Genomic DNA, 18,662 nt, shown 5'->3' on the forward strand with positions numbered 1-18,662 from the left:
CAAAACCCCTACATATTTTACGGTCAAACTACATTCCCAATTTGTTTATCGAAAATCCCCAGATAACCATATTGGATTATTTACAATCTTGTTTTGACGTTTCATCAAATGACGTATTTTTTCGCCGCGATTAGTAACCCATCAAAATTGATATTTCCGCAAAAAAATCTGAGGCCTTCTGTCTCATTCGCTGTTCATCTTCATACTGGTAAGACGTATTCCCCCTCAATAAAATCCAAGCATATTTGTTCAATCCTAACTCCACTGCTTTTTCTCATTCCTTTTGTTTTCATATGTTCACTGGGAACATATTCTCCAACCATTCTTACGAAGATGCAAAGCCATTAGTGAAGTGTTACTTCTGACTTTTGCAGTGGACTCAATCAATACACCATCTTCCCACAGATCGAAGTGCACTCCCGCACACATAAACAAAATATTTTGACAAAATTTGCTATAGAAAAAATGTTAACAAAATTTTCTATAGAAAAAATGTTGACAAAATTTTCTATGGAAAAAATTTTGACAAAATTTTCTACAGAAAAAATTTTCCATAGAAAAAATTGTGACAAAGTTTTCTATAGAAAAATTTTAACAACATTTTCTGTAGAAAAAAATTTACAAAATTTTCTATAGAAAAAATTTGGACCGAACTTTCTCCAACAACGCAACATTTTCTATAGAAACAATTTTGACAAAATTTTCTATAGAAACAATTTTGACAAAATTTTCCGTAGAAAAAATTTTTGACAAAATTTTCTATAGAAAAAATTTTTGAAAAATTTTCTATAGAAAAAAAATTTGACAAAATTTTCTATAGAAAAAATTGTTGACAAAATTTTCTATAGAAAAAATTTTTGACAAAATTTTCTATAGAAAAAATGTTTGACAAAATTGACAAAATTTGGACCGAACTTTCTCCAACAACGCAACATTTTCTATAGAAACAATTTTGACAAAATTTTCTATAGAAACAATTTTGACAAAATTTTCCGTAGAAAAAATTTTTGACAAAATTTTCTATAGAAAAAATTTTTGAAAAATTTTCTATAGAAAAAAAATTTGACAAAATTTTCTATAGAAAAAATTTTTGACAAAATTTTCTATAGAAAAAATTTTTGACAAAATTTTCTATAGAAAAAATGTTTGACAAAATTGTTTATAGAAAAAATGTTGACAAAAGTTTTACTGAAGTAAAATTTTGATCATTGAACATTTGAGATAACTCACACTTGAAGCTGCCGATTCACTGCCGGCATCAATGAAATGTTGGGATTCATTGAGATTATGATGTTGCTGCTGTTGATGTTGCTCGAATAGGGAACGGGCACTTTGGGATTTCTTGACCTCATGTTGAGGGGTTTGCATGGAGGCTGGTAGAACTGGGGCTGGGGGTTTGGGGGGAGAATCAAACTCATTTTCCTTGTTTTCAAAATTCTAAAAAAGAAATAAAATAAATTTATGCGTTTTTCTCTCTTTTCTCTTCTCTCTCCTTCTCTTCCACCAAAACTTACAATCTCCCTTTCCTCTGGCTCTGCCAAATCATGTTGCCTGGATACCATCAGTCTAACAGTTGCTCCTGGTTGTGTAGCTCTCAATATGGACACCACATCGGTTTGTGTTTTTCCAGTCATCAGTATACCATCGACTTCCAACAAACGATCGCCAGGTCTTAGTCTACCATCTTCAATTGCTGCTCCTCGAGGCAAAATATTTTTAATGTAAATGGGACAATGTCCCCCGGCCGGGTTATCGCGTGTGGTTATGGTAAATCCCAGACCATTTTGGCCCTTCTTAAGAATAATTTCAATTTTTCTACCCAATTTTCGGGTATTGGCCACTTGCAGTGAGGCACCCACTGGTGCTGTATTTGGTTTTCTTGTAGGCGACACTGTGGCCACCTTACTCTCCAGGCCGGTGGCCATTTTCTCTTCGGCCTCTATCATTTCTGCCACCTTGGAGTCGCGTCGACGATATTTGGCTTCTTTCGAGGAGGCATTGCCTCGTATTACACGCACCCTAAGTTCCGAAGCTTCCAAAGCTTTGCGCAAATACTCCTGAACTTTAAGCTCGGTTAGACCTATGAGTTTAGTGCCATTGATTTCCAGTATACGATCCCCCTTGCGCAAACGGCCACGCTCAGCGCGACTGCCAGGCTCAACATGTTGCACAAGCAAACCTCCACCATGTTCATTGTCGGGTATGGCCGTCAGGCCCAAAGGACTGCCATACTCATTGATGAGTAAGAGCATTTCGCCATCCTTTTCACGTATGGATTCATACGCCTGGCCCAAGGGTTCCTTGCGTGTGCTCTCTCGGGGCAGGGATTTGCTGGTGAAGAAATTCGTTTGTGCCTGCGGAGACTGGGAGTGTTGTTGGTGTTGCGGCGTTTGCTGTGGATGATGGTGTGAATTTTGTTGCAATTTCTCGGCAGCCTCTATCCATTTGTAGCCGGTGCCATCACCCAAAAATTGCATAGATAAACGGCCGGAACGGGCAAAAGGCTGTTGCTGGGGCACTTGTTGGGCCTGATGATGCCCATCATCCTCTTCCTCCCATTGGGGTGGTAAGTAACCGGATTTCTCCATTAGTATTCGCTCGGGAGAATCCCCGCCACAATGGGGTGCTGCTGCTGACCAACGTTTATTGCCATTTTCTGCCGCCTTAAGGGAGGCCAGTATATTGGGATCACTGCTGCGCCTCACTTGTAGGCCCAAGCCAGTCATAGGACACGAAGTGGTACTTGTCACCTCAATATGAGGTGTCGAATTATCTATGTGACCACCATTTGTGGGTGCATCTGTATTGGTGGGATCCCGAAAGATATCCGGCGATCCTGTGCCCACCGAAGAACTGCCCGAGGCACCATCGCCACCACCCTGTGGTACACCTGGATCCGGTCCAGAATCTTCAAAGCTGGCATGTATATATTCACGATCATCGGCTACATCGCGTACACAGTCGTCGGGATCCAATATGCCGCATTGTGTTTGTAAATGATGCACTGAAACCCAGGCATCGGGATCCTGCAAAGGAAAAGCGGAGAAGACAAGAACAGAATTAGTAACTAATTTGAATTATTTATGAGCTACTATTCTAGGGAGGAGAATTATACAATAATAAATTGTTTGTTGTTGTTGTGTTTTAATGGTAAGGCGACAACAGTTGCACGTGACTTGGTTTTTAAAACTTCATATGCCTAGCTGGCTAGGCAGGCCTGGGCTTTTTGAGTGCTATGAAGGAAGTTAACCCCATCGCTTTGGGTATGGCATGCGTTGTAGGTTAGGGCTAGAATATCAATTAGAGACTGGAATGGCCAACTACTTTGACAACGTATAAAGTTTGGATTGTAAAGAGCATTGAAGTCAGCATAAATAAAAAAATAAGTTTTCAAAAATATTCCATGGAAATCAGATTTTCAAAATTTTTTTTTAAATTTTGAAAAAAAAAATATTGGCAGAAACAATAATACGCAACAATTTCATAAAGAAAAGAAAAAGAGCCCCCTTTAGGGGGTCAAGAAGTAAATATGGATATCAGTTTATAGGGGAGCTGTATCAGGCTATAGACCGATTCAGACCATATTTGACAAGTTTGTTGAAGGTCCAGGGAGAAGCCGTTGTACAAAATTACAGCCAAATCGGATAATTGGGCCCTCTAGAGGCTCAAGATCCCAGATCGGTTTATATGGCAACTATATAAGGTTATGGACCGATTTGAACCATATTTAGCACAGTTGCTGGAAGCTATAACAAAACACCTGACACACAATTTCAGCCAAATCGGATAAGAATTGCGACCTCTAGAGGCTTCAAAAGTCAAGATCCAAGATCGGCATGTATGGCAGCTATATCAAGTTATGAACCGATTTTGACCATACTTAGCGATTTTTTTTTGGAACTCATAACAAAACGCCTGACACAAAATTTCAGTCAAATCGGATAGGACTTGCGCCCTCTAGAAGCTCAAGAAGTCAAGACCCAAGATCGGCTTATATGGCAGCTATATCAGGTTATTGACCGATTTGAACCATTCCTAGCATAGTTTTTGGAAGTCATAACGAAACACGTCATGCTAAATTTCAACCAAATCGGATAGAAATTCCGCCTTCTAGAGACTCAAGAAGTCTAATCGGGAGATCGGCTGATATGGCGGTTATATCAGGTTATGGACTGATTTAGACTATACTTGGCACAGTTGTTAGGTTAGGAGTCATACTAGAACACTTCATGCGAAATTTCAGCCAAATCGGATAAAAATTGCATCCGCTAGAAGCTCTAGATGTCAAGACCCAAGGTCGGTTTATATGGCAGCAGCACAGTTGTTGGAAGTGATACCAAATTTTGCTGAAATTTCTGATTTTGCTGAACAATTTGAAACAGTGAGTTGTGTTAGGCCCTTCGACATTCCTCTTTAATTTGGCCCAGTCGGGTCAGATTTGGATATAGCTGCCATATAGACCGAATTGCCGTTTTAAGGTCTTGGGCCCATAAAAGGCGCATTTATTGCCCGATTTCGCGGAAATTTGGGACAGTGAGTTGTGCTAGACCATTTGCCATCCCTTTTCAATTTGGCCCAGATCCGTTCAGATTTGGATATAGTTACCATATGGACCGATATCTCGATTTAACGTCTTGGCCCCATAAAAGGCGCATTTATTGCTCAATTTCGCCAAAATTTGATCCAGATTTGGATATATTGGGTTGCCCAAAAAGTAATTGCGGATTTTTTAAAAGGAAGTAAATGCATTTTTAATAAAACTTAAAATGAACTTTAATCAAATATACTTTTTTACACTTTTTTTCTAAAGCAAGCTAAAAGTAACAGCTGATAAGTGACAGAAGAAAGAATGCAGTTACAGAGTCACAACCTGTGAAAAAATTTGTCAACGCCGACTATATGAAAAATCCGCAATTACTTTTTGGGCAACCCAATAGCTGCCATATAAACCGATATCTTGATTTATGGTCCATAAAGGGCACATTTATTGTCAGATTTCTTCAAGATTTAGGACAGTGAGTTGTGTTAGGGCCTTCGACATCCTTCTTCAATTTCGTCCAGATCGGTCCAGATTTGAATATAGCTGCCATATAGACTGATCTCTCGATTATAGGTCTTGGGCCCATAAAAGACCCATTTATTGTTCGATGTCGCCAAAATTTGGGACAGTGAGTTGTGTTAGGCCCTTCGACATCCTTCTGCAATTTGGCCCAGATCGGTTCTTCAAAATTTAGGACAGTGAGTTGTGTTAGGCCCTCCGATATCCTTCTTCAATTTGGCTCAGATCGGTCCAGATTTGGATATAGCTGCCGTATAGATCGATGTCTCGATTTTAAGTATTAGACCCATTTATTGTCCGATGTCGCCAAAATTTGGGACAGTGAATTGTGTTAGGGCCTTCGACATCCTTCTTCAATTTGGCCCAGATCGGTCCAGATTTGAATATAGCTGCCATACATACCGATCTCTCGATTTTAGGTCTTGGACCCATAAAAGGAGCTTTTATTGTGGGATTTCGCCGAAATTTGGGACAGTGAGTTGTGTTAGGCTTTTTGACATCCGTGTCGTATATGGTTCAGATCGGTCTATATTTGGATATAGCTACCAAAAAGACTAATATGGGGTCATGAATTATGCATTTTTCATCGGATTATGATGAAAGGTGGTTTACATATATACCCGAGGTGGTGGGTATCCAAAGTTCGGCCCGGCCGAACTTAACGCTTTTTTACTTGTTTTTAAAGTAAAAATTTTCTACAGAATTAAGATATTGAAAATATTTTTTTAAGAAATAATTTTTTTTAAATTTTCTAAAATTTTAAACATTTTCTATAGAAATAAATTTTTTTTAATTTTTATAATTTTTTTCATAATTTTTCTACAGAGATAAAATTTGTATAAATTTTCTATAGAAAACTAAATTTTGAAAAATTTTCTATTGAAATTGTGAAAAATTTTCTATTGAAATTGTGAAAAATTTTCTATTGAAATTGTGAAAAATTTTCTATTGAAATTGTGAAAATTTTCTATTGAAATTTTGAAAAATTTTCTATTGAAATTTTGAAAAATTTACTATTGAAATTTTGAAAAAATTTTCATTTTTGATAAAATTTTGGCAACAATTTTCATAAAAAACATTTTTTTAATGTTTTTTTTTTAAACGTTTTTTATGAAAATGTTTGGCAAAATTATTATTTCTACAGAAAATTTTATCAAAAAGAGAAGATTTTAGAACATTTTTCAAAATTTCAATTCTAAAAATTTCGTTACAATTTTCTCCAGATGTTAAAATTTGAACTGCTAAATATGAATCACCACCATACAAAGTACCACAACATTTTCGATTTTTCACACAAAAACTCCATCTCTTGCAAGTAATTTGAAAAATTGTTTTCCAAAAACAAAAAAAAAAAACAAAAACCAAAATTACTCAAATTGAAGTTTGTGAATGGGGAGTGATTCATGGCAATTATGGCCGGCCAAAGGTGAATCAACTTGAACCCAATGCCTAGCGGAATGACTGATTTTCCTGCACTCAAAATTAAAAGTTTACATACACTTGTTGAAATTTTGACTTTAGAGTCTTTGTCCTATAATTGTTTCCAAAAAAAAAAAAATACCCTCAAAGCCTAAGAAGTAAACAAACGTTAAAAACCATATCAAATATGTGTTTAATTTGTTGAAAATTACTCAGCTTGAAATTGTCCAGATTCTTTCGTGTATTTCTAATAAAGAGGGGGGAAATTTTATGGTTGGTTTGTTCGAAACCTTTTGGTGTGATGCAATTTTTCGTATTTAACTGAGAAATACCTTTCTTGTAAGTCCCATATTGGCCCAATCGGTAAATATGTCCTTCTGGGGGTTTTTGAGGGGTGGGGAGGCCCCTAAGACACCAAGTAATACATTTTTATGTCAGATTTGTACTCTACTTTGAAATACCTTTCATTTGATACTAATATTGTCCCAATCGATAAGCATGTCCGTCCGCGTGGGGTTTGGGATAGGGCGTCCCCCCAGGTTATTTGACCGAAAATTTTAAACCAATTTCGTGTTTTTGGGGTGCCAAGGAATAAATTTGTATGTCACATTTGTACTCCACTTTTAAAAACCTTTGATTTGATACCCACATTGCTCAAAGCCGTGAAAGAGTCCTTTTGGGGTTTTTTTGTGGGTGGGGGACCACCGCGAACACTTTGGGCGATATTTGTATACCAAGTTCGTACTCTACTCATAAATACCTTTCGTTTGAAACCCATATTGTCTCAATTGGTAAACATGTCCGTGCGAGGGGGTGTTGGGGTGGTGGGTGGGGAGGCCTCTCAGATACCAAGTAACACATTTTTATGTCAGATTTGTATTCTACTTTGAAATACCTTTCATTTGATACCCATATTGTCCCATTCGATACACATGTCCGTCCGCATGGGTTTTGGGATGGGGCGTCCCCCCAGGTTATTAGACCCAACATGTTTTAACCAATTTCGTGTTTTTGGGGTACCATAAGGTGGCATTCGATTTCGCTTAAATCGGTGCACGCATCTCCGAGATCTGGCGTTTTTGAAAATTGAGGTATGGGGGAGGGTCCGTCCCTCCTTGAGGATATATATATTTTATATACCCTCCACCATGGATCGCATCTGTCGAGTTCTTTGCACAGTATCTCTTTTTAGGCAAACAAAGAATAATGAATAAGGACGGAGGAGGAGGAGCTATATCAAGTTTTAGTCCGATTCGGGGCTCAAGAAGCAAAATCGGGAGATCGGTTTATATGGGAGATGTATCAAGCTATAGTTCGATTCAGACCATATTGCACACGTATGTTGAAAGCCATGGGAGAAGCCGTTGTACACAATTTGTGCCAAATTGGTTGCGAATTGCGCTCTCTAGATGCTCAAGAAGTCAAGGTCCCAGATCGCTTTATATGGCAGCTATATCAAAACATGTACCGATTGGGTCTATTTACAATCCCAACCGACCTAGTCCGATTTGTCTGAAATTTTGCACGTAGTGTTTTGGTATCACTTGCAACAACTGTGTTATGTATGAATCAAATCGGTTCATAATCTGGTGTAGCTGTCATATAAACCGATCTTGGATCTTGACTTCTTTAACCACTATAGGGCACAATTTGGCTGAAATTTTGCATGATATGTTTTATTATGACTTCCAACAATTGTGCTGGGTATGGTTGAAATCGGTCCATAACCTGATATAGCTGCCATATAAGCCGATCTGAGGTCTTGACTTCTTGAGCGTCTAGAGTGCGCAATTTCTATCCGATTTGACTGAAATTTTGCACGACGTGTTTTGTTATGACTTTCAATAGCTGTGTTAAGAATAGTTCAAATCAGTCGATAACCTGATATAGCTGCCATATAAACCGATCTGGGGTCTTGACTTCTTGGGCCGCTAGACGCCGCAGTTATTATCCGATTTGGCTGAAATTTTGCATGATATGTTTCATTATGACTTCCAACAATTGTGCTGAGTATGGTTGAAATCGGTCCATAACCTGATATAGCTGCCATATAAACCGATCTAGGGTCTTGACTTCTTGAGCCGCTAGAGGACGCAGTTATTATTCGATTTGGCTGAAATTTTGTATGAGGTGTTCTGTTATGACTTTCAACAATTGTGCTAAGAATAGTTCAAATCGGTCCATAACCTGATATAGCTGTCATATAAGCCGATTTGGGGTCTTGACTTCTTATTTTTTATTTTTATTAAAGAAAATGTTTACTAAAAAAAATTATTTTTCATTTTCAAAATATATTCTATGGAATTTTTTTTTTTAAATTTTATATTGATAGAAAATTTTCTGAAAATATTATTTTCATAGAAATTTCCTCGGAAAATTTTAACAAAAAATTCAATTAAAATAAATTGATAGTTGAAACTTTTTTTCGTATTTGTCATACCAATTGTTGAAATCCTTTTAAATAGAATGACCAAAAAAGAGACAAATTATGACTTTTAGTTAAAATCAAAAAAAAAAAAAATATACTTTTATGTCATGCTACATAAATATGGTAAGCGGTTTTTTCTCCATGAAGAATCATGCCATTCTTCCAAACCGGAAATATGGTCACAGCGTATGGAATACAAGTGAAAATTTGACTTTCATAGTTTCATAGAACTTTTATTTTTTTTGGGTAGTTGCCATAATTATTTTTCCATTTAAAATGTTAAAATATTCACAATTCCATTCCATTTTTGTTTTTTAGTTATTTTTAAATAAACAAAAAAATTTACCTTTATATAACCATATGGCGAGGGTGGCCTCTTTGTGGGCAATGTTAGAGAATAGGATTTTTGTAAATAGGAATGTTGGATGCCTTCATGTTTGGCCGAAACTTTGTAGGTATGACGCCAACCAAAAATGCCCGTCAATTTATTAGCCAAAGCCGGACATTTTGGAGGTAAATCGAACATGATGATAATAACGAAGGTTATGGTGATGTTATTTGATTAAATCTTTGGTAGTTGGTATTGTTGTTGGTTTTTTTTTTTAAATTTAAATTAATAATACTTTTCATTTGTATGTTTTTTGGGGGGGAGATATTCGTTGATTAAGTCATTTTATCTAAAGGATTTTTTTTTTGGATTTTCCTTAGTATGTCTTGTATTTTTTAAACTTAAAAAAGGTTAAAATTTAATTAAGTTATAGATACGGCGTTTTTAGTATGTTGTATTGATTATTTTAAATTTAATACTGCACAAATATTTTATTTTAAAATGGAAAATATTGCTGCTACTCATTACTCACACACCCACTCTCACTTTACTCAAGTGTTTTATTATTTATCTTGGCCCCAACAACAGATAAATGTTCTGATAATGACGCAATTTTTCTTCTTTCGATAAGGAAAAGGTCTATATACGCATGTGAGAAACATGATATCTTTATAGAATTTTTTCCCTGAGCAAAAAAAAAACTGTCAGAGTCATGTCTGTAATCTTATCGCTAGATAAAGAAGAAATACCAGTCGGTTTTTTCACATAAAGGAATTTGAGAAGAAATCTATAATGGAATTTAATTAAAGTGAAAGCAAAATGTAGTGTTTTAAATATAGAATAAATATCATAGAATATATAATGTAGTGGTATGTTTCATAACATACCACAAACCAAAAAATTATAAAAACATTTTGTTAACATTTGGATTTTATAAAAATTTAAAAAAAAAATATATTGGGTTGCCCAAAAAGTAATTGCGGATTTTTTAAAAGAAAGTAAATGCATTTTTAATAAAACTTAGAATGAACTTTAAACAAATATACTTTTTTACACTTTTTTTCTAAAGCAAGCTAAAAGTAACAGCTGATAACTGACAGAAGAAAGAATGCAATTACAGAGTCACAAGCTGTGAAAAAAATTGTCAACGACGACTATATGAAAAATCCGCAATTACTTTTTGGGCAACCCAATATATAAGAAAAATTTTTTAAAATTTCATTTATAAGAAAATTTTGTCAAAATTTTATTTTTTTTTTGAGAAAATTTTTATTTTTATCGAAAATTTTGTTTTTATAAAAAATTTTGTGAAATTTTTATTTTTTTAGAAATGTCAGAAATTTTATTTTTTTAAAAATCTTTGAGAAACGATACACTTAAACTAGCTAAAATACCTAGTTAAGGATTGTGTCGGGTTGCGAGTACTTTGAACCAATTTTTAATATCAACTTTGTATTCTTTTATTTGTAACTTGTAATGAGAATATAATCGTTGGGGCAGCCCTCTAGGTACCGTGCCGTATTCATATTCCAATAGCTTTAATTTGATACTTGTATTATCCCAATCGGTTCACTTTTAATTTTGGGTGGGTTATTGTGATAAGGGGGAGAGTCCGCCCCCCCTTCAGATATCGAAAAATTATTTAGCCTACGTTTCTTTCCAGACAATCTGAAAAAAATTCAAAAAAAAAATCGGCTTAGACGTTTTTGAGTCTGTAAGGAACAAACAAACAAACCGTGTCCCAAATAGTCATAATTGATTAATATGCCCAAGTAGGTCGTTTTTAGGGGAATTAGTGTTACCCCCTATATTTCAATCTGATTTTGTAGGCCAAACTCCCGAATACCTTTCATTTAAGCCCCATATTGATATGAACGTTCAATTTGCCTGCTTGGAGGAGATTTGGGATTAGGGCGACTGAACCCAATTTTTAATATCATATTCGCATTCTACTCTTTAATACCTTTCAATTGATACCCATATTGTCCCGATCGGTCCACTTTTGATTTTGTGGTGGTTTATGTAGTAACGGGGGAGGGTCCGCCCACTCCTTCCGATATCAACTTTGTTACTTGGGCCCAAATTTTAATATGAAATTCGTACTCTACTCCTGAATACCTATCATTTAAGTCCCATATAGTCTTGATCGGTACACTTTTATTTTTGGGTAGTACTTTTACACAATCTGTGAAAATTTCAAGGTAATCGGTTCAGCCGTTTTTGAGTCTATACGGAACAAACAACACACAAATTCATTTTTATATACAAAATTTTGACAAAACTTTATTTTTGTTGAAAATTTTGTCACAATTTTGTTTTTATAGAAAATTTTGTCAAAATTTTATTTTTATAGAAAATTTTGTCAAAATTTTATTTTTATAGAAAATTTTGTCAAAATTTTTTTTTTATAGAAAATTTTGTCAAAATTTTATTTTTATAGAAAATTTTGTCAAAATTTTATTTTTATAGAAAATTTTGTCAAAATTTTATTTTTATTTTTTGTTTGTTTCTCTTTTTTTATAGAAAATTTAATTTTTTATTTTTATAGAAAATTTGTCAAAATTTTATTTTTATGGAAAATTTTGTCAAAATTTTATTTTTATTTAAAATTTTGTCAAAATTTTATTTTTATAGAAAATTTTGTCCAAATTTTATTTTTATAGAAAATTTTGTCCAAATTTTATTTTTATAGAAAATTTTGTCAAAATTTTTTTTTTTTAGAAAATTTTGTCAAATTTTTATTTTAACAGAAAATTTTGTGGAAGTGTTTATTTGCACATGCAAAGTAAATTTTTTGAATATTCCACTAAGGAATACGGGCAAACTTCTCAGACATCAATGAGTGCAGTCCGATTTAAGTTTTAAGCTCAATGATAAGAGGCCTCATTTTAATAGCCGAGTCCAAACGGCGTGAGGCAGTGCGACACCTCTTTGGAGAGAAGTTTTTTCATGGCATAGTACCTCACAAATGTTGCCAGCATTAGGAGGGGAAAACCACCGCTGAAAATTTTTTTCTGATGGTCTCGCCAGGATTCGAACCCAGTTGTTCAGCGTCATGCTAACCTCTGCGCTACGGTGGTCTCCGTTCAAAAAAATTAAAAAACAAGAAAAAAATCCATAAAAAATTATGACAATTAATGTAAAATAATAAGTCCACACACTCTTTCCCCGACACTGCCGTAGAGAAGATGAAGTTTATGAGAGAGAGGTGGCTTCCGGGCAGGAACGTCCACAATCGGAGCTCTCAGAGATGTGGTGGAGATAGTAGAGGCGGCCAGACAAAGAACCCACATAGGGCCTATTGTCCTCGTGGCCACACTGGATGTGAAGAAAACATTTAATATCCTCAGATGGTTTGACGTCGTCCAAGCGCTCAGAGAGGTCTTTAATATCCCACCGTATCTGATGAGAATAATGAGAAGTTACTTGCGTGACAGGGCACTTATCTGATGAAATGAGTGAATATGAGGTCACATCAGGAGCGGCGCAAGAATCCACACTTGGACCGTATCTTTGGAATGCCAATTATGATGGTATACTTTGAACATTAATGCCAGACGGAACCTTTCAAGTAGAATATGCTGACGACATCGCTGCAGTCATCACGGCAAGAGACACGGAAGGTGCAGAGCGCAAACTACGACAGGTGATAATAAGGGCAAAAGATAGGCTGGACTCCCACGGCTTGCAACTTGTCATGCAGAAGACGGAGATGCTACTCCTAACGAGAAAAAATATCCCAGTGGAATTGGTTATGCGCATAGACGACATACTGGTGAAGACCAAAAGATCGGTCAAATATTTAGGGATCCTACTAGATACAAAGCAAAATCGGCATGCGACAGCAAAGGCCGCGAGGATAATGGTGCAACTCAATCGAATGATGGCCAGACCAAAAGATCGGTCAAATATCTAGGGATCCGAGTAGATACAAAACTGACCTATGCGGAGCAAGTTCAGCATGCGATTACAAAGACCGCGAGGATAACGGCACAACTCAATCGAATGATGGCCAGACCAAGAGATCGGTCAAATATCTAGGGATACGAGTAGATACAAAGCTGACCTATGGAGACATGGAAAAGCATCCGACTCTATGGCAGTGAAATATGGGACCAGACCCTGCAGACAGCATGGCGAGCGAAAACTCTGCTCTCGGTACAGAGGACGGCGGCCCTTAGGGTCATATCAATCTACCGGACAGTGCCGGAGCCTGCAACCCTTGTATATAGTTCCGCAATAGTTCCGATAGACCTACAGGCCACGAAGCTAGCTAGGCTCTACACCGCAAAGTGCAATACACAGAGAGAACAGGGTGAGATTCAAACGGATCCCATTCAGGTCATATGAGAGAAGACTATCGAGGGATGGCAACAAAGGTGGACAAATAAGAAACGGGCCAGATGGACGCAACTACTAATACCCGATGTACGGATGTGGAAAGATAGGAAGCACGACGACGTCAACTTGAAGCTGTAGAACACACATTCTTCCACTGCGAGCGCTGGGTTGAAAAACGCAGGGAATTGGAAACAGCGCTTGGCGACGTTTCGCCTGGGACAATGCCAAAGGATGCTAGAAGACGAGAGGAAGTGGGAGGCGGTGATGAGATACGCCGAACAAGTACTGCGCAGGAAGAAGGTATGCCTGAACGCAGCGGCGTAGAGTGTGAATGCGGTGGTCTGGACGCAGACCCAATGAGGATGATAAGGATAATCACCAGATATGGGGTCCAGCTCGGAGTAATGCGAAAGTGGTTCGGAGGTGGAATTAATCCCCAGGGTGAGATTTTACACCCAAAATTTTAACTAATTTAACACTGGATACCACGGTAAACAATTTTAGCAACCACAGATATGTTGGAGAAAAACTTTTTCGCTCAAAAAATTTGTTTTGTTAAACGTATTTTTTTAGTGGGGTATGCAACTTTTCTGTGACACTGTATATAAAAGAGTTGCGTGACCGACTGATCGTAGCCCAGCCCAAACAGCTAAAGTTAGAATCATGAAATTTTGCACGAATGTTGGTATTGGCCCATAGGCACGTGATAAGGCTGAATTTGGTGATATTTCTATGTTATGGTACTAAAAAGTACCAAAGAGTACGAAATGTTACATATTTGCCCATTGCGAACGGAAAGGGCTAGAATTATATACTTGGGCTCAAACTAAAGAGAGTCTTGAAAAAATAAAAATTGGTGAAACACAATTCTGGAAAATGGTAAAGGAAGCGGTAGAAATAGTACGTTTAGTACCGCAATTGGTACTATTTGGTACTTTCATTGTAAATTGAACTACAGCTTTGAATTTTGGAACTTAGATACACTATATCAACCTTAATTGGGTGACTATAAGAGTTTTTGGAGATTTGTACATTTAGGTACTAAAAAAAGTACCAAAGAGGTACGAAATAGGTAAACTTTTTACAGGGCGGATGGATAGAGGTAGAATTTTGAAATTAGACTTAAAAGGCATCTGCTGCAAAATGATGAGGGTGAAAAGAAAAAATGGAAAAATAATACTGATAACGGAAGGGAACATACGTTAAGTACCGCAATTGGTACCATTTGGTACTTGCTTTACGGATGAAGCTAGAGGTCTGAAATTTGACGTGCATGTACCGCAAGGGAAAATATGATGGGTGATTATGATCTTTTTACAATTCGTACATTTTGGTACCATTTGGTTCTTTCTGTGCAGATGGAGCTAGAGGCCTGAAATGTGGCATGTAGCTTAAACTTAGAAATATATAATGGGCGACTAAATGGTTTTTTCACAATTCGAAAATTTTGGTACCAAAACCAGAGGTCCGAAATTTGGCATGTACAACTAAGGAATATAGGATGGGTGACAAAATGTTCTATTAAAACTTCGTATATTTTGGCACCACTTGGTATTTTCTGTTCAGATGGTGCTAAGGGTCTGAAATTTGGCATGTAGGTACAACTAAGAAATATATGATGGGTGGCTAAATGATCTATTCACCATTCGCACAATGGGGACTATTTGGGGCTAAGGCTAGAGGTCTGAAATTTGGCATGGAGGTACAACTAAGAAATATATGATAGGTGACAAACTGATCTATTAAAAATTCATATATTTTGGTACCAAAATTGGTACCATTTGGTACCAAAATTGGTACCATTTGGTACTTTCTTTACAGATGTAGCTAGAAGTCTGAAATTTGGCATACAGGTACAACTGGGAAAAATATGATGGGTGAATTAATAATCTATTCACAACTCGTACATTTTGGTACCATTTGGCACATTTTTTACAGATGGAGCTAGAGGCCTGCAAATTGGCATGTAGGTAAAAAGAGGGAAATATATTATGGGTGACTAAATGATCCATTCAAAATTCGTACATTTTGGTACCAAAAATGCAAAATAGTACGAATTAGCTTAACTTCGCCTACAGAAAGCGTATGTTTAGGTACTCAAACGTATTGTTTCGTATGTTTAGGTACATTCTTTACAGTGTGATCTTAAGCTCTCAAAATAAGGATACAGCTACACCTTGACTATAAATTTTAAGCGACCAGAAGATTTTTTTTTCGAAATCGTACATTTAGTTACTTAAACATACAATATGGTTCTTTCTTTACGAATTGATCTAAAGTGCTGAACATTGGGATTCATTTATACCTCGACAATATATACTGGGCGATTTATGACTTTTCCGATGTACTGTTATTCTTAGTACTATTTGGTACTTTCTTTACAGAAGGGGACATATTTATGAATTTTTATACGCAATTACCACCAAACCTTATAATCTTATAAATCGAGTGACTGCTAGTTGCATTATATTAGAATCTAATATTATTGAGCTTCATGTTATTTCTAAAATAAACCCTCCAATCTTTTGTTTTATTTATAACCCCTAGATTTATAATCCCCCCTATTAAGCAATTAAAATGACTATTTATAGTTGTGTTTATACAATAGCCTTTTGCAATTATTTCCCAATAGCCTTTTGATATTATTTCCCAACATTGCCTTTTGTAGGTAGGCCTAGAGCGTGGTGCTCGTCGTCATATCTAATCAACAATTTTCTTTTGTACTTTTGTCACAAAAAGGAAGTAACCACCAGTTCTTTATCGAGCAATTAGTAATTGTTTTGTTTGAAAAAAAAAAAACAGTGATAATACCACCATCAATAAATCGACCTCATTAATCATTTATTGACTTTTCTTTTTGGCACACATACCACTTGTTGAATGAAATGAACGAAGGCGGTGGTCATATTTTTACATGCCATTAAAGTTATAAACTTTTGTTTTTGCTGCCATTAATATTTGTCGAAAGTAAATATTTTCAAGGATCATTGAAGAAGATAATAGAACATTGAATGCAAAATGAAAACATAATTAAATATGAGTAATATAGTAATTGGGGATTTTTAACTCAATGAAGCAGCCGGTTGAAGGGTACTTAACGATTTTAGAGGACTTTGGGGAGTGGATACTTGATTGGAGCTTTTGAACTCATGGATGAGAAAGTATGGAAAGCGAAGTGAGTTTTAAGAACTGGAAGGTTGTTTCAAGGGGTTGTTTTCCCCTTTTAAAAATAAATTTTTATTAAATTAATTATTTTATTTTGTAAGGAAAAAAATGAAGCAATATTAAAAAAAAAAAATGTTGATACAATTTTTTTATAGCAAAACAATAAATTCTTGGTGGCAATTTTTTGTACAAACTTTGAACTTCGATATTTATAAAAAGCCTATGTTGATGTTTTTATTTATGAAAGTTCTTTACTCTGCTATTCTTTAAATAGAAAGCATTGAACGAAACAGTCTATAGGCAAACAATATCCTGCAATGGATTTTATTATTTATTATACTTGTTTTCCCACAAAATGCATTTCAATGCATCGCCGATGAACGTTGTCAGGGAATTACACCTTTTTCTTACTTGTAGTTCCCTGATGACAACGACGGTAATGTATCGAACTAGCAACATCGGTTTTTTTTAATATTTTTCACATATCACCTCAAGCCAGACTGAAAGCGACAAAGGAAGAAATTAATCGATCCTATGAATAATTCATTGACTCTTCTTTTTGGCAAGATATATTCATTTACAGGTAGCGACAGTTGCCCAACAACAAAATATTCAGTACACTATCTGTCAAAATCAGTTATTAGTGCAACTCTGATGTTGAGTATGTTACTAGATCGCGCCATTTTTCGATGTTTTGGTTCTTAACTAAATGCACACACACAACCAAAACTCATTGACAGATAGTACTCAGCTGCTTACGGTACCAATTACACCACAATTGGTACGTTTTCTTCCACATTTCGTATTTTTGTCATAACTGCAATAATGTTTGTCAAATTGCTTAATTTTAGCAGTCCCCGTTCGATGCAGGCGAAGATAAGCAATTTCGCACTTTTTGGTACCAAATGAACGAATTTTAAATGGATCATATATATATATCCTTCTTGTATCTACATGCCAAAATTCTGACCTCTGAACAGAAAGTACCAAATGGTACCAAAATGTAAACATTTTCCAACAGAACATTTAGTCATCCATTAGTCATTAGTTGTACCCACATGCCAAATTTCAGACAATAAACTACATCTGAGCAGAAAGTACAAAATGGTATCAATTTTAGTACCAAAATTTACGAACTATGAATAGATCATTTTGTCATCCATTATTTATTTCTTAGTTGTACCTACATGCCAAATTTCGGACCCCTAGTTCCATCTCTAAAGAAAGTACCAATTTCGGTACCAAAATGTTCGAGTTGCGAAAAAAAAAATCATTTAGTTTTACCTAGATGCCAAATTTTAGACCTCTAGCTCCATCTGTAAACAAAGTACCAGTTTTGGTACCTTGGCACCAAAATTTACAAATTTTGAATAGATCATTTTGTCAACCATCATATAATTCATAATTTTACCTACATGCCAAATTTCAGAACCCCAACTCCATCTGCACAGAAAATACCAGAAAAATCATGGTCACCTATCACATTTTCCTGGTTGTACCTGCATACTAAATTTCAGAACTCTAGCTCCATCTATGAAGAAAGTACGAAAATGTATCAATTTTGTTACCAAAATTGACGAATTTTGAATAGACCATTTTGTCACCCATCATATATTTCCTAGTTGTACATGCATGCCAAATTTCAGACCTCTAGCTCCGCCTGTATAGAAAGTTCTAAATGGTCCAAATGGTACCAAAATCCAATTACCAGTACAATTTTTCCATTTTTTCTTTTAACTCTCATTCTTTTGCACCAGATTTCTTTTTAGTCAAATTTCAAAATTCTACCCTATCCATCCGGCCTGTTCAAAGTTCACCCATTTCGTACCTCTTTGGTACTTTTTATAGTACCTAAATGTAAAAATGTCCAAAAAATCTTATAGACACCCAATTATGGTTGCCATAGTGTACCTAGTTTCCAA

The 18,662-nt window shown here is 35.7% G+C and overlaps 1 protein-coding gene across 3 annotated transcripts in view; it reads right to left on the minus strand.

Moving 5' to 3' along the window:
- LOC106083231 (partitioning defective 3 homolog) overlaps positions 1 to 18,662 on the minus strand; it is a 236,043-nt gene that overhangs the window by 19,328 nt on the left and 198,053 nt on the right. For 2 of the 3 annotated variants that reach the window (XM_013246139.2, XM_013246137.2), the window contains exons 2-4: positions 9,253 to 9,634; positions 1,515 to 3,026; positions 1,231 to 1,437 (exon numbers count right to left, since the gene is read on the minus strand). In XM_013246139.2, coding sequence (XP_013101593.2) covers positions 1,231 to 1,437; positions 1,515 to 3,026; positions 9,253 to 9,432 — 1,899 coding nt within the window. In that variant the 5' untranslated portion in view covers positions 9,433 to 9,634. The remainder of the gene's footprint in view (positions 1 to 1,230; positions 1,438 to 1,514; positions 3,027 to 9,252; positions 9,635 to 18,662) is intronic. The other variant, XM_013246138.2, reaches the window with a different exon arrangement.

Source organism: Stomoxys calcitrans, chromosome 4, assembly GCF_963082655.1.
Source record: "Stomoxys calcitrans chromosome 4, idStoCalc2.1, whole genome shotgun sequence".
Classification (NCBI taxonomy): Eukaryota; Metazoa; Arthropoda; class Insecta; order Diptera; family Muscidae; genus Stomoxys; species Stomoxys calcitrans.